The 17535-nt window shown below is 39.1% G+C and overlaps 1 protein-coding gene and 1 long non-coding RNA gene across 2 annotated transcripts; both read right to left on the bottom strand.

Moving 5' to 3' along the window:
• Nucleotides 1-2417: 2417 nt before the first annotated feature.
• On the bottom strand, nt 2418-5463 carry LOC110775605 (uncharacterized). The gene is made up of 3 exons (XR_002529819.2): nt 5306-5463; nt 4858-5018; nt 2418-2729 (listed from the first exon to the last, which is right to left on the bottom strand). It is a non-coding gene; the product is annotated as an uncharacterized lncRNA (long non-coding RNA).
• Nucleotides 5464-8221: 2758 nt separating this feature from the next.
• On the bottom strand, nt 8222-16865 carry LOC130471892 (uncharacterized). The gene is made up of 6 exons (XM_056842235.1): nt 16374-16865; nt 14041-16150; nt 13582-13930; nt 12779-13398; nt 11684-11777; nt 8222-8499 (listed from the first exon to the last, which is right to left on the bottom strand). Exons 2-6 carry the CDS (start codon nt 16147-16149, stop codon nt 8222-8224), a joined length of 3450 nt encoding a protein of 1149 aa, XP_056698213.1. The 5' UTR covers nt 16150; nt 16374-16865.
• Nucleotides 16866-17535: the final 670 nt, after the last annotated feature.

The following is a 17535-nucleotide window of genomic DNA, read 5'->3' as shown; positions in this document are numbered from 1 at the left end:
GAGGCAGCGCTGGGCGCTGGTGACGTGCATGAATGCCGCCAAAGCAAGGACGCGGGGTCCGTCCTTGTTTCGTCTTGTAGTGTTGTACCTTTGTACGAATAGTACTAGGCTTGGCGTTTTGTGTTTGCTTGGAGGTTAAGGCATTCTTTCGCGTCTAAAAACAAGTCTTTCTCGGGTTTTGAATTCCGGTTTTACGGGACGGGGCCCGGCATGCTCGGTTTTGTGGGTCGGCGCCCGAACTTGACTTTCCTTATATGATTTTGAGTGGAAAAGGCCTAGTAAAACCAATGGGATGGTCTACTAGATGAGATTGTACTTGGATTTTGAAATTGGATTTTGAAAGTTGTATTTTGTACCGAGTTCCGGGAGGGGAACGGCCTCGGGAATTGGATTTTGGATTTTGGATTTTGAATTTGGAAATGTTCTTAGCAATTGGGATTTCCGCCTGGAGTTATTCCAACCACCTAGTAAGGATAATGGTATTGTCATCATCCCAGAGGGGAGACACAAATTAGGTGTCTACAGTTGGACTTGTTTGGCTAGCTCAGGCCAAGATCTTGATTGGCTTTTGTAATAAACTGAAAACTAATGACAGGAATCTCATGTTGATGTTAATTGTAAATATTTCCTTATTGAGTTTAAAGTTCAAACAGATTGTAAGAACTAATGACAGGAGATGAGCATTAACACAACTCAAGTTCAGTAAAACCTAATAGATTGTGTTCGAGAAACGGGTTTAATCTTAAAGGAGATTAAACTGATACAGAGGAAATGACTAAAATGGTGTTCATTTGCTTGGGGTTTGAAAAATGTTGATATGAGTGCATCTCTTTTATCATTTGATATATGTAATATTTTAGATAAAGGAGTTCCATGGGGGACAAGCTGTAAGATTTCTTTTCCCATGCATGAGTAGGCATTGTTTCATGGCTTCAAACCTTATTTACAATCAAGTTTTTAGCTTGTCAATATCCATCTTGCTCCATGTTGGTTGAACACTTGCTTTATGTGTCCACCCCCGTGAAACACTTACTTAAATGAACTTCACTTGTTCATTGATTGGTTGCATACTTAGACAAGGATTAATATTTGTCTGTTGCTTTATGTGTCCTGCACGCCTGCTGTTTCCTTCTGATATGTTTTGACATTAGATCTGATACAGATTACAGAGAGAACATGGAGTTAGTTATCTAAATCTTGAAAGCTTAGTACAGAAATAATTGGTCTTTTTGCCCTTGTTGTTTGTCTGCTGATATATTTGACATAGAATTAAAATTAAAATTGTTAAGGCAACATCTGTTCTAAGATAAGAATGTAATCCCTTCTTGCTTCGTAAGTTCATATGTATGTGTGTGCATCATTTTTTTTATTCATGGCTGATTGTGTTTCTTACTTACTGAACAGGAACTAAAAAGTATGACTTACAGTACTAAAAGAACATTTTTAGCTACCGACGAAAGATCGAGGCTTGGTGCATCGAAGTCACCCAAACCTTCTGATCCATCACCCAAATCTTCTGATCCATCCACCCAAAACTGGGGACCGTTCACCCCTCCAACACTTGGAGCATCACAATCATTTGGGTCCATATCACAACCCATCAAACAACCCACATCTGCTAAAAAACAAACGTTTCCTACATCATCTCCTTCCATGGGTGCACCACAATCATCCATGCCTCGGTGTACTTCCATGCTTTCAAAGCAAAAACTTAAGACATCATCAAAACTAGCTGTTACCCAGTCAAAACCATCCTCTAACCTATTACCACAATCAATTTCGCCAACTCTTACAGGAGCATCACAACCGCAAACAAAGGTGGCACAAAGTAGATGGTCAAAAGGACCTGTGTTTCCCAACCTGATTGCACTACACTACCTCAAAAAATCCAAAAGAAACCACCTAAAAAACACATAAGAGACCTCTTTAGAGGTGGTCTCAGAATCACAGGTCTCTTAGGTTAAGAAACCACTTTTTTAGGGTGGCTTCCTTGTTAAAAATAAGAAACCACCTGCCCTAGAAAGATGGTTATTTATGTATGAAATTTATTATTTAATTACCCTATATAAGGAACCACATATAACGAAAAGTGATTTCTTTATAAATTCAAAAAGACCACCTCCAAACGAAAAGAGGTTTCTTTAATTTTATTTAAGAAACCAACTTTCCAGAAAAGAGGTCTCTTATAATTTGTTGGGCATAAATAATTAATAAACGTAAAAAACCACTTTTTCCGGAAAAGAGGTTTCTTTGGCTTTTTTTTTTAATTATTATTATTTTGCGCTTATTTATTTTTTGACGTTGAATATATTGCTCCGCACACACCAATTCCTTTTGGCAATGAATTGTACCGTACGTATATACAACCCTATATTTTGGTTTCGAGTCCTGTAGCTATTTTTTGCCACCTGATAATATTATACAAAAGTGTAACATACTTATAATACCAAAATAATCCAAATATTTCATTAATCCCAAAAAGATATTACAAAATATTAACTTCTAAAAGTACTTAATGTTTCGTCCTATAATCTCCTTCTTAAAGAACTACAAATGTAGAAAATTAAAAAGAAGTCATAAATCACCTACACCATATATCATCTTCATAATCCATACCATTAGGAGACTCTTCATCTAGTTCTTTATGCTCGGACACATAGGTAACCCATAAGTCCCTTAACTTGTCAATCATTTGCTTGAAAATAAGTAGTAGGTACTCCACTTTAGTACTACAAAACATCAGAAAATTGCATTAGTATAGTGTTCATTGGTATAGTGCTAGGATATATATTGATAAAAGTTGAGTTTCTAGCAATGCTCATTGGTGTAATGTTTGTGTGCACGAAAACTAGCAATCGGTGAAAGGAGAAGTGACAGAAAAATACACAAATCACTAATCAAAAGCCGGTGCAACCACCAAGATAGGCTACTGCCATCACTTTTGATGTTCAGCCACCAGAATCTGCTACTCCACGTTCTAATGTTCTAATCTGCAAGTTCGAATTTCTAATCTACTACTGCAAGTTATAAGTTTTAATCTGCTACTGCAAGTTCTAATGGGCAGCAGAAGCATTATTGTCCCACTCATGTTAAATGAATACCTAAAAACTAGAGTTGCCAAGAAGAAAGGCATGAGCTACGGACCTCAATTTTCACATCAGTTCAAATTGTTAACAACTCAGCACTTAGCAAGACTTGCATCGATTTTCTGGGAACATGAAACTAACCAAGAAGATCTACTTTGAGAAGGAGATGAACAATGATGTAAGAAGAGCAAGCACACAAGCATAATCATACTCAAACAAATCCAAGGGAATTTCAGGAAAGATTCAAGATGTCAACGGAACTTGCTAATGCAATAATGTCAAACAAAATTATGTTAAGAACTAACTCACGGAACACTGGTATTGCTTTGAGATCACATAATGACAATGGTGCAGGGGTTGGGCAGTCTTTCACGTACTTATATTATCATATGGGTCAAATCCAGTTTTACTACAAATAACATACACTTTGCAAGCAGAATATGATAACAAACTATTATGCAAAGCAGAAAGCTAATCCTGCAACAAGAGAAGGAACAACTGAAGGAGGATTTAATTATATATGCACAAAAAACAGTGAGAAGAGCAAGAACAGTGATGCTAAGGCAACGAATACTGGTTTTACTGCTAGTACTGCAGCTTTGGTGGCTGCTGCTGGAGCAGGAAAATTGGTGGATACCAGAGCACCAGTGGACAAGGTAACAGAGTCAAACGTGTTGCATAATTTTAAGAGAGGTTTGCTCTGAAGAGTGAGAAATGTTTCTCTTTGTTATGATGTAGTTCAGATTTAGCGGCCTATTAGGTTTTGATGTTTAATGCAGATAATAGGTAGACCATTAGGTAGTTTCTATCCAGAGAACAACTTCAATTTCCAAGTAACATGATAGTAAGAAAGTCAGCCACTTGATTGCAAAAGAACAGCAATGCACATCATAACTTTGAGAGCTTATCAAATACAGAAAATAGATTGATTAAATAGAAACCGGAGCTAGATCTAACAGCAACATCAACTAATCATTACATAAATCACCAATTTTTTAAAAGCAATACTGGTTTTTATACACTAAGCATGCAAAACAATCGTAATTTAACTAAAATCAACCTAACAACTACATTACATAAATTAAATCTTTAAACCAAAATAAAAATACCCAAATCACTAGCAACATTCTAAGATTTTGATGAACCACAAGCACACAACCATTTTGAGCAGCCCTCGGTATACCTGAATCATGTGACTCATGTCTAAAGATACCCGTCGGATAAGCTAACATAACCAACCCTTAATTTTTATCTTGTAAAGCCGTGAGCTGTATTGTCATCATGATCTAAATTTCAAGGGGAAATCCCACCTTAACATATTTGATATGTATAGTATGAGTTTACTAGTCATTCTAGCACAACAGAACAGTCTTATGAATCAATTTTGAGGGAATATCCCACCTCATGAATTTATCCAGTCACCAAATTTCGATTTTAAACTAAGAATTAACCCATTAGAACAAAATACTCAGATTGCAGCCTGGCTGGAATTTAACAAACAGTAAGGTATATAATGGGGCAGCTGAAACCGAAGAATAAAAAACAACTTGGCATGGAATATAAATTGAATTCTGAGATAAACAATGCATAATGAACCCAAATTATTATGTATAGTTACAGAAATTGATGACAATGGAAATCAGAAATACCCTTCCCCTGTTATGGTGTAACTATGAAAGTGAATTAATGAATATCACAATAAACCAAGAATACATAATTGCCAGATCATAAGGAATGTCTTTCAATCTCAAATACAAAATTACTAACTTACGTAATTAGAAGCATAATTTGTGCTTGAAATAGGCAGCGGGCTGCGGGACGGAGGCCGGCGAAGATAGGAGAAGTTGGGAGCTAATTCATAACGAATAATGAAGAAGTTCGTCTTGATTTCGATTGTTTTAATTTCCGCAATTTGGATTTCTGCAAATCGACCTATTCAATCGATCATTTAAGTGGAATCGGTAAGGAACGAAAACCAAAAAAATTGAATCTTTGCTCTAGATCACAACATTGAACAAGAAATTGAAGTAAACAATAACCCAATCCGATTAACAAAACAAGAAACAATGAAATTCGAAGAACAACGAAATTCGAAGATCAAACCGATCAATCAAAAAACCGAAAATTGATCAAATTACGGAAAATCGAAGTAAGGATTACGAATAAAAATTGGAACAAAAAATAGTTGAGAGAGAAAGTGACAGAGAGTGATCATTCACCGTAATCACCGATCGAATGATAGAGGAAACTCCCATAAGCGGCGACATTGAAACCCCAGGAGAGAATAGGGAAAGGCTAGAGAGAGGAAGACACGCGTTCCAAGTTCTTAGTCGTAGACTCGTAGGTTTTTCTTTTCACTTTAAAGAATAAATAAACAAAAAAACAAATGAAGAAACCGGTTTATTGATGAGGTTTCTTATCTTATTTTTTTAAAATTTAAATTGTTTATTTGTTTTCGGAAACAAAGAAACGTCTTAAAAGGGAAAATGGTATCTTAGGAGAGTTAAAAACAATTCGTGGACTATGGACCGTGGTGCACATAGAGCTACGTGCACCAAAAGAACATGTGTGTATAAGTAAAAGAACATGACACTACGGCAAAAGAACATGCGATATAATATTTCACTTTTTTATTATAAAAATAATATATTATTTTACTATTTATTAAAACCTAAATAAAAAAAATACTCATGTTCTTTTCTCGTAACCAGGTGTTCTTTCAATTATATACTAGTGTTCTTTTGGTGCACGTAGCTCTATGTGCACCATGGTCCACCTTCTAAATTGCGAGTTAAAATATATAAAGGCATAAAAAGAGACCACTTTTCTTAAAATGGGTCTCTTACATTTCAACCAAAGAAACCTCTTATCATAGATAATAGGTTTCTTTTATTAAGAAACCTCTTATTTTACAAAAGAGGTTTCTTATTAGTGATTCTTTTGGCCAATTTTTAGGTAGTGTTGAAATGGCAGCACAAAAAGCAGCATCAACGAAGCTTGCAGCCTCACACCAACCTACTGTGAAGCCTACTCAGCAGCCTACTGTGAAGCCAATCCTCAAGCCTACTCTGCAACCTACTACTCAAGCTATTGTGAAGCCTAACATAGCTACCCGAAAACCTTCTCTGGAGGGGTACAAAGCTGCTCAACAGCTTCATAAAGTTACACCGCATCCTGAAAAAACTTCACTCACATGTACAAAACCACATTTGGAAAAAAAGAGCGTTTATTCCACCCATGAGAGTCAAATCTGTGATGTCACGACCTCCTACACCACCAATCACCATGTTAGGGAAAGATCGAGTCGGGAAGCTTGCTTCTGGTCAGGTGCCTCCAACTTACATGCATGTGAGTGAAAATGCATTTCAAAATCGATCTCCTCCATCCAATCACATCGAGGCTGAAGTTATTCCAACTTACAACTGGGAGGAATCAGAAGAATCAGCTCCTGAGAATGACGAAGAATTGGATGAAGAGGAAGGAAGGGATACTACTGTGAAAAAATCAATACCTCGACATCAGATTATTGTTCCAAATTGGCCGTATCAGAGGGAGTTTGATGAGAAGGACGAGGTTATAGCTATAGGTAGATTAATGATGCTTCTGGTGGCAGTGGTGAAAAACAGGCCGAGACATGAGACGTGGACACTATTGCTAAAAACAAGGTAATTTTTTCTGGAGTTAACTACGTTGCTAAGCTTGAAATGTTTTGCGATTGTGACCATAAACATGATTTATAACCCTAGGTTGGGTAGGATTTGAGATATATACTTGTGAAATTAAAATACCTGATGCATTCTTCAGGTAGACCCTTTATTGTTGCATATTGTTGCTCCTATTGCATTTGCATTATGTGGCCTAAAATTCAAAGTTGATCGGGGTTAGGGAGTGTCTCTTTGTAGGGGGTAGGGGGTAGCAGGGAGTGTCTCTGTGCAGGGGGTGGGGGTAGCGAGGCTAGTCGAAGTCTGTATTACAAGATTTAAGATGAAAAATGGTTGGTATCAGAGGTATGTATAGATAAGGCAGACAAAGTTTAATAAAGTCATGTTTTAAGAACAAGATAAGCAACGAATTCATAAGAATTAGAAGCAAAGAGACACTTTAAATATGAAATGCAAGAGAGAAAATAAACTGGTATACATGTCAGAACTATCACCCGTACAACCCATCTCTACAAATTCCAATGAGATGGAATAGAGCATCCAAGATCCTGTTTGAGTTCCTTGAATATATTTCCAAGACAGGAAGGGATCTTGATACCCTTAGGTACTGAGAAAGACAGACCCATCGCCTGTGCTGGTCCATGATATGGATCCTAACTCAAAAATATCTTCAGATGTTCATCTTTTAATGTTATCCATACTTGGGGTCACTTTGCCCATTATAATGTCAGTAGACCTCTTGTGCATAGGCTTTATGATCAGGTGTCTCCAGTTATTTCTTTTTGCTTCATTAATACCTTCTAGTAAAGCTTTTAGCTCTGCCTGTTCTTTGCTGCTACAGTACGCGTTATTCCTTCTATTCCTTCAAAGCTCCAAATCAAGTCCCTTGTATCCCCACCCTCAAACTTGCCATAAGCATTAATGTGTATTCTCTCACAGTTTTTCTCCTTCCCAATCAGGTGGTAAACACCCTGTTGCGATTTAGCTGTCTTCTCTCAAATCCTGGTGGCTCATCAAGATCCCTAGACCCTTCACACCCTGGTGGTTCTATAGGATCACTCTCAATTTTCCTATTACTGCTAGCCTTATCTTTCTCCACACTTATCATTTCAGACCTGTAATCCCTCTCAATTTGCTCCAAAATGGTCTTGGCATTGTAATTCTTGTTGTTGGAAGTAATATCATTTCTCATACACCAGATTGACCAAAGAGTAGACGTAAAATAAGCAGCTTTGTTGTTGTCTGTGTCTTCTTGTTTTCGAAACATACCGAGCCGATTCCATATTCAGTATGTAATTGTGATGTTAGCCTGATTTTTTGCTCTTAAGCCCAACCTTCCAGCAACATACATTTTAGGACAGAAGAAGCTTGAATCTTGCAAAATTGAAGTTCAAAGACGGGTGAATTAGCATTATAGCAAATTAGCAACTGTATATTTTTGTGACATTCGAGCACGTGATAATTTGCTCAACATTAACCTACTCGTTCAAAGCTGAGAGGTAAACTGTAAAGTTTGCATAAGATTAGGAATTCTGTTGCTGTTCCATTCATTCGCACACCCAACACAGCCTCTAGTTGAGCTTCCAAAACCAAATAAGCAGATAGTTGGTCAGGGATTGTGGGGGAACCAATTACATCGCCAACATCAGCTTTTAACTGTGAAACATGAAAGACCGGATGTATTTTGGAAGTTAGGGATAACTGCAGCCTAACAGCTGAATTTTGCACACTAACAGCTGCGGTAGGCAGACCTTTTATTTCACGAGACACACAAATTTTTCACACTTCACACAAGCAGCTTTTAGCGCCAGTCACCTAAGATAACATTTCCAGGCACCTGAAGGCCGCCTATATGAAGGAAATAGTGCCCTTGGTCCAAGTATGCATATAATATGAAGTCTAATAAATGCGGTTCAGTATTAATCAACAAGTTAATAATTCAGTGAGATCAAGTGAGCTGAATGCCTAGCTAGAAGCCGCTTCAGTTCAAGTGGAATTAATGATATTAATCCACAGCTTATTCTTGACTGAACCCGTAGGGTCACACAAATAGTACGTAAATGGATCAAGTATTTAATGGCATTAAATACTCCATCTATGGATATTCGGAATCGACGGATCTTGGTTTCAGTGGGAGCTAAGATCGTCACAAGCAAGAAATGAATACTCCGGAAACGATGATATTGCCGGAAACGGAAATATGGATCGTATCGGAAATATAAATATTATCCAAGTCATAGATGTTGCCGGAAACGGAAACATGGTACGTGTCGGAAAATATTATCGTAAATGGAAATATTACCGGAATCGGAAATATTGCCGGAAACGGAAATATTGTCAGAATCGGAAATGTTATCGGAATCGGAAAATAATTCCGGAAACGGAAATATTAAATATTTGTTTGAAACGGAAATTAAATCCGGAATCGGAAATATTAGGGCCTGTTCGGCATCATTTCCAACTTTTAGTTTTCTGTTTTTAAAAAACTGAAAACTGATTTCAGTTTTGGTTTTCTAATTTCCTAAAACTGTTTCAGTTTTATTTTCCACTTAACTAAAAACTACGGAGTAATATGTTTGAGTTCCCTTGTCTCTTCCAATCCAGAATTTGGTATTTCCTTCACACATTCAGTATTATACAACATAACTACGATAAATTCCTGTTTTCAGAAACTCGTAATTACAACCACCATTTATTGGGATTACCTTTTCGCCTGTATTATCAAATTAACCAAAACTCAAAATGTCCGATTGAACCCAACCCAATTTATGAACAATTATGTATTGTGAGAAGGGGAAAAAAGAAGAATAAAAACACCAAACTTAACACAATTCATCAAATGAAAGAACTGATGGATAGATATAGAATTGCTTTAGAATTTTTTTCAAAATTTCTTCTAAAGAACAGAGATGGATAGAGATGAACCCAATTTATCAACAAAAATTTTCAGTTCAATGAACAAGAAATATGAAACGATATAGAACATGGGTATGATTTCAAGGGGAGAAAAAGAGAGAGAAAACAAGGGAAGAAGAAGAGGAGAAGTCTCCATAGCTGTACGGATGTACTAGATTCAACCTCCAATCTTGAATCTTAAGAATAATAGGAGGGTATGAAGACAGGATCCAAGATGGAGATCGGAGATGACGGAGAGAGAGAGAGCGAGACTTTGTGGGCAAAAACCAAAACAGGACTTTCAAAACCACTTTTAGTGGTTTCGGTTTTTCCGCTTCCGTTTTACCAAAAACCCTTGAAAATTGTTTTATTCAACGCTTTAGCCGAACAACTTGGTTTTGGTTTTTTTGATTAAAAAATGAAAAAACGGAAAACCACAGTAGTCCCGAACATAGCCTTAAATATTGTTCGTATCGGAAATGAATTTCGGAATCGGGAATTTAATCGGAAGCGTATCGTACGAATTAGCATCGGACGAGGCTCGCTAGACGAAGGCCCAGCACGAAGCCAGGCCATCGCCCAGCAAGCCACACGCATCACCATCACACGCCAAGCCTCGACCAGGCCCAGCCAAGGCCTTGGGCGCGCGCGCGGACACAGGCAGCGAGCATGGGCCGAGCGCTGTGCGCTCAGCGTGGGCCGCAAGGCATGCGCGAGTGTGCGGTGCTCGTGCGATGCTCGTGTGCGTGCTATACGAATCCTAAAGCTATCAGGATTCGATATATGATTAAATCCTAATCCTAATAGATTAAGTTTATTATTTAGAGTTCAAGTTGGATTCTAATTAATAAATCCAAATCCTAGTAGGATTATAATTCCTTTTCCATACCTCTATAAATAGGAGCCTAGGGTCATAATTTATAGAGACAATTGAAGTATTCTAAAGGTAAGATTTTGAAGAAAAATCAGCCATACACTTGCACCTAATAGCCGAAATTCCTAAGCTACCTTAAGGGCGATTCTAGTTGGTCAAGATTAAGGCGGATCCGGACGTGCTGTGGACTATCTACGGAGGGACGACAATTGGAGCCCTAAAGACTTGTTCTTGTTCGGTTCGGGCGCAGCTAGGGAGGGCACGCAACAAAGTGTATGCATCTAAACTATGCTAAATGATTATGTGTAAATAATATGCTTTCCTGGCTTTATGGTTTTTCCGCATGATTTATGTTTTGTCATATGAATCATAACCTAACAGTGGTATCACGAGCCTCTTATTATTTTCATAATCTAAATTGCATAAACATGGTTAAATGTTACAAATTTGCAAAGAATTAAAAGGGGTGATTAATTTTCGTAATTGTTAATTAATTGCAAATTGTGTACGCATTTTTTCGGCAGTTTCTTCGTTACTCATCCAAATCGAGTGATTTTTGTGTCAATTCCGCATGTAAAAGTTTTTCGGCCGAACCCAGAATTCCCAAATTCGAAGCCTAACTATGACTTTTCGAAGGTTTTAGTTTTTCGAACGCAAAAGTTTGTAAATTTAAGATGTTAAATTAAGTATTTGCGATTCTTGTTGATAAATCTTGAGTTTTTGATTGACCTACTGTATATTTTTAACAATTATGAATGCCTAGACTAGTTAATTATACAACCTAATTTGTAATTATGATTAATTTGTTGAAATTCGAATAATTTAGAATTGATTTGATTTTCATGATTAATTAATAATTTAACGGATTTTTCACCAAATGCCCCTGAGGTTTACTTTAATGCACCAAATACCCCTAAACTTTCCAAAATGCACCAAACACCCCTGACGTATGCAATAATATCATTAAATGCCCTTTTGTCTGACGGACGTTAACCCTCCGTTAGGCAGTTAGTTCGTTAAAACATAATGCACCGAATACCCCTGAGGTTTGGTAAAAAGCACCAAATACCCCTGAGGTTTGGTAATTTTTTTTCCAAAAACTAGCCGTTGAATTTGAATAATATAGCCGTTGCAGTCACCCATACACTAATTTCCCTTATATATACCATACCCAACAACAACACCACACTGCCCTAAACCCCAATCCCCCCCAACTGCACAAACAGTCCACCCCAAACCCCCACCTGCACAACCAGAACACTGCAACAGGAGCACCAACAACAAGCAGAACCCTGCAACACCAGCAGCAGCAACAGCAAGAACAAACAACAACAGCAGCAGCAGCAACAACAAGAATAACAAGACAGCAGAGCAACAAGAACAAACACCAATGGCAGCAGCAGCAAGGACTTCAACACAGCACAACACCAGCAGCAAGAACAACACAGCAACAACAAGAATAGACAACACCAGCAGCAAGAACAACACAACACAACAACAACAATAACAAACAACAGAAGCAGCAACAACAGAAGCATCAACAACAGAAGCAGCAACAACAGAGCAGCAAGAACAACAACACAGCATGAGTTCTTGTTCCAATACATCATCATCCAATCTGTTTTCATACATACTTGTTCCAAACAAATGTTGTCCTATTTGTTCCAAAAAATGTGCAATAAAAAGCTCCGAGACATCCAAAAATCCACAGAGGCTATATTACAAGTGTGATCCTTGTAACCATTTTATATGGTGCAAAGGAAGTGTTCTACACCAAAATCAACAACACCAACAGCAACAGAGCAATATAGAGTATGAGGGAACATCGGAAGACAACGACAATATAAGTGACGAACTGAAGAAACTGAAGAAAAGAGTGAAAGAGCTCAAAAAATTCCAAGCTGCAGCAATTAAAATAGGAATTGTAATGTTTTTGTGTCTAATGTTTGTAGTAAAGAAGTAATCAAGACAAACAATGATGGTTGTAATGGCACGAGCACATGAATTTCATTTATCAATAATATGCAAGTCTTTGAACTCGTAACTGAAATAGTTTGTTTCCAAAATAAACCGAACATCAAGTTGTGGGTAGCTTTACAAAAAAATGCCAAAATGTGCCACAACCTAAGTTGTTTTTCAAAATAAACCTAAGCTTTAAAACAGAAATACTAAACTGAATCCTAAGCTTACTTCTAGTTATGCAGCTTTGGACTTCTTGCTGCTCGATGCATTAGATGTTGGAGCCTTCCTCTTCCTAGCACCAGATGTTGAGCACCAGCAGAACCAGCAGCAGCTGCAGCAGATTCTTTCCTCTGTTTTGCAGTGGAACCTCCTTTACAGGTTCTTGAGTTATGCCCAATTTGCTTGCATTTCCCACACTTGACAGTGGTGTTTCTTTTCCCCCTCTTCTTCTCATGAGCACCTCTTCTTCTCTGCTTGGCTGGTCTGCCAGCTGCCCTTCTCATTAGTGGGGGAAGAATCCTAGGTAGCTCAAATGTAGGCCACTGTGTTGAGTCAGGCATGGGGTGAATATGCTCTGAGTATGTGAGCTTATAGGCTGCCCCTTTGAAGTAAGGAGAAACAAAATCTGTAGGATTGAGTCTTTGATGGTATATTACCCTAATAGCATGCTTGCAAGGTATACCACACCCTTGCCATTTCCCACAACCACAAACTCTAGCAGCAAGCCTAATAGGGAACTTCACATGACCATCTAAAACCTCAAATTCACCCCCCCCAGCATTAGTTGCATAACAGAACCTCGAGTCAGCACTCCTCTCTTCAAGCTCCTTAGTAGCATATGGCGTCAATTGATCGGGTCCAATGTCAACAGCTTTATCAAATCTGGCCCCGATCTTCGTCATGCACCAAGACCTTATTTCTAACATAACAAAATACAATAATTGGCATCACACATTTTAATGCAAAATAAATACCCGACTCGGAAACTTGAACACATACCCGACTCGGACACTTGAACACAAACCCGACTCGGACACTTGAATACAAACCTAAATAAATAAGTTCCAATGACACAAAAATAGGATAAAATGTAAAGGATTACCTTCAAGAAGTGACAAAACAGGAAGATCCCTAAAGGGTTTGGTACACGCGTTGAAGGATTCCACAAAGTTGGTGGTGTTGTGATCACAAGTGACCCCAACATCAAACTTGTGTCTGGACCACTGTTCAGGCACTTTGTCAAGATATCCCACTGCTTCTGGGATGAGTTTGCCAATCTTTTCCATGGCTTTGTTGAAGACATATGGATTGTATGCATCAGCAGCAACCCAGAACAAGTCATGGAAGGCTGTGCCACTGTATCCAGCTTGTCTGCAGTTGGTATACAGATGCTGAGCACAGACCCTCTTGACTGCTTTGGGGAAAACATCATACAAAGCAGATTCTACTCCCTGCATAACACAATTCCAAGTTTCAATAACTAGGGAAGTGAACCAGAAAACTAAAAAAAATATAAACAATACTACAAATAATAAAAACCAAGAAAGGGAGGAGTAATTACCCTCATTCTGTCACTAATAAAAGTCCAGTCATCCCTCTGGCACCCATGTTGAACAAACAAAGCCTTCAAACTTCTGAAAAAATAGGACCATGTGTCCATACTCTCCGTACTCACAATGCTATAGGCTAATGGAAAAATCTCATTATTCCCATCGATAGCAACTGCAGTGAGGAGAATTCCCTTATAGTATCCACTCAAATGTGCACCATCAATTCCTATGATAGGCCTACAACCTCTTAAGAAACCCCTAACTTGTGCAGCAAAGGAGAAAAAGCAAGCCTTGAAACGGGGTGTCACGTTACCAGAATCTGCAGTCCAAGTGACCAAGGCATAACTCCCAGGATTGGTAGATTTGATCATTTCAGCATAGGATGGTAAAAGGGCATATGACTCATCAAAACCTCCATAAATTTGCTGCCTCGCGAGGCTTCTCACCTTGTACATCAACCTCTGTTTCACTTGTACCCTATAAATCCCCAATGCCTTTCTTTGAAGTGTCTTAATTGGGATTTCTGGATTTGCTTCAATGTCAGGAAGTAGTTTGGTGCATAGCCACTGAGATGTCACCATGGGATTCTCCTCAAGTCTCCCACAAGACTTGTGCTCACTGACAAGAGTTTTAATGGCCCAACTGACCCCATCCAACAACACACAGGCATGGATCCTCCAATTGCATAACTCAACCAGACACATTGCAGTGAATCTGGTTGTATCAGCCTTTTCAACACTCACAGCAAATCCCTCTTGAATACAGAAGTCTCTGAAGACCTCCATGAAGTGTGTCTTGCTTTGGAATATCATCCATGGTTGCAACTTGATAGTCCCCCATGGCATGCTTCCCACAACTTTCCCATTTGCATACAAATTATCCAGCTTATTACTCCCATCTAAATGATCCTCAAAACTTCTCTCAGAAATTACCTCCTTAAGAACATCTTGTTCTTCATCTTCTTCAATTTCTTCGTCAATGAAATCGTCGGAGTTGAAACCAGTTTCACTATCACTCTCACTCTCCTCAAAATTTTCATCATCACTCTCATCATCCCATTGCTCTTCTTCCTCCACATTGTATGCAGTGGGTTTCCTCACCCTTGAACCAGCAGGCCTTCCCCCCCTCTTCTTAGGAACAAACTCACCCGTCTTCTTAGCATGACTTCTGGAAATTCTGAAACCCCTCCCTTTGTTTAACTCAGCCCTGTTAGGAGGGGGTGTCTGATCTGGATGGTGTTCTGTTTGATGTTGTTGCTGCTGTTCTGTGGGTTGGTGTTGCTGTTGTTCTGTTTGTTGTTGTTGTTGATGTTCTGTTTGTTGTTGTTGCTGATGTTCTGTCTGTTGTTGTTGTTGCTGTGGTTGTGTCTGTGGTGAGGTTGGTGGTGGTGAGGGACTTCTTGGTGGTGGTGATGGATTATTTGGTGGTGGTGAGGGACTTCTTGGTGGTGGTGATGGATTATTTGGTGGTGGTGAGGGCTCTCTTGGTGGTGATGGAACATTTGGTGGTGGTGAGGGCTCTCTTGGTGGTGGTGAAGGCTCTTTTTGTGTATTTGGTGGTTGGGAACCTCCCGGGGAAAGGCAGTCAGCATGTTGTGAGCTGTAAACACGTACGTACTCTACGCTTAAATCCTCAACATCATACACAGGCACCTCAACTGCCACTGTGTTTGCCAATTGCTCCTCCAAATCCCTTTGAATCTCAGCCTCCCTTTCTAACCTTCTCCTTTCCTCTTCCCTCTCCCTCTCAAACTCCTCAGCTTTCCTTCTAAGTTCTGCAGCCTTCCTTTCCTTCCTATCCTTCCTTTTCTTAACTGCAGTCCTAAATTGGATTGAAGTTTCCTTCTCATTTGCCTTCTCTATCCATATTTCCACAGTATCTGTGCGCTTAAATAAACCCCACATGCCCATCAAACCAACATCATTCAACAATTCTACTCTTTTATTCGTACTAGGATTAACATAAAACAATCTAAATAAATCGGGAATCAGAACATCTTGCTTAATAGAATCATCAAACAAGTCATCAACCAAATCCATGTAGTTCGTTTCATCAGTATCTTGTACCCTCACATCAAAATTCCGATCATTATAATGACATAACAACCAAATTGCGACCATCCTATACAAACAATAAACACAACACAAAAATTCAAATTAATGAACTAAATCATTAGGCAAAACAACAAAGCACAACCAGACACTATGTTTTACCATTAACACCCCAAAATTCAAGTTAACCCATCTCATGGAAAAATCACGATTTTAGCAAAACCCTAACCCTAATCAAAGCAAAATTCGCAAAAAATAGCACCAAGAACAAGAAACGAATTGAGTGAACTAACCTTGACACAATTTTGATGAAGTTGAAGCCACAAATTCCAGTCCTTTGCTCTCCTTGCACCCACTTTTGTAGGACTCGCGAAAACTGCAGATTTTTGGACCAAATTGTCGATCTTTTCGGGGGGATTTACTTCGACTAACTATTGCGAGTTGTTTTACACAAATCCCAGCGAATTTCGATCTTTCTCTCTCTTTGGTTTGGTACTCAAGTGCTCTCTAATGGTGTAAGAGAACAGAGAGAAATGTCGAGGAAGAAGTTGGGAAGTTAGGTTTTGAATTTTTTTTTTTTTTTTTCTTTTTTGATATGGCGCCAGAAAGGACAAGTAAGGGCAACAAGGTAAAAACATGGTAACGGAGGGTTAACGTCCGTCAGACAAAAGGGCATTTAATGATATTATTGCATACGTCAGGGGTGTTTGGTGCATTTTGGAAAGTTTAGGGGTATTTGGTGCATTAAAGTAAACCTCAGGGGCATTTGGTGAAAAATCCGATAATTTAATTAGGTATCCTTGATTAAAATCCACCAAAAAAATTGTTAATTTATGTTAAATTTTTAATTTTTATGACCTAGATTTGAATCCATGTTAATCGGAAATTAATTGATTAATAAATTTTCGATTTTTCGCCCTAAAATTATGAAATTAATATGTTTTATTAATTTGTCATTAATTTTGAATTAAAAATTTTAAATTTTTATGAAAACGCTCATTAATGTTTCACGCACAAAGCAATGGAAGCTACGTGTTACCCTTAAGGGGTGTTGTATAGTGCGGGCACGCGACGATGAGCAAGGGAGCTCGTCGCCGTGCGGTACGATTGCAGCGAGCAACCTAGCGCATGGCGCGCGCACGAGGCAAGGGAGCCTGTGCGTGTGTGCTGTGTGCTGTAGCGATGGGCGAAGGGCGAAGGCGTGGCACGAGGAGAGGCGCGCGCGCGCGAATGCGAGAGCTGGTCGCCCAGCGATCGCTACTCCGCGCACCATAACACGTGGCCTCGAGGGCTTGCTTGCGTGCGAGCGAGCGAGCGCTCCCATCGTAGCTGCTGCGATGCATGCGAGCAAGCAGGCTGCGCGCAAGCGTGGCTTGGCTTGCTGCGTTTGCGCGTGGCTGCTGCTGCGATGAGCCATGGGCCAGCGATAGGTCGTACGCACGACGGGGCTTGGGC

Source organism: Spinacia oleracea, chromosome 4, assembly GCF_020520425.1.
Source record: "Spinacia oleracea cultivar Varoflay chromosome 4, BTI_SOV_V1, whole genome shotgun sequence".
In the NCBI taxonomy this organism is placed as follows: Eukaryota; Viridiplantae; Streptophyta; class Magnoliopsida; order Caryophyllales; family Amaranthaceae; genus Spinacia; species Spinacia oleracea.
This window is presented reverse-complemented; position numbering and strand designations above follow the sequence as displayed.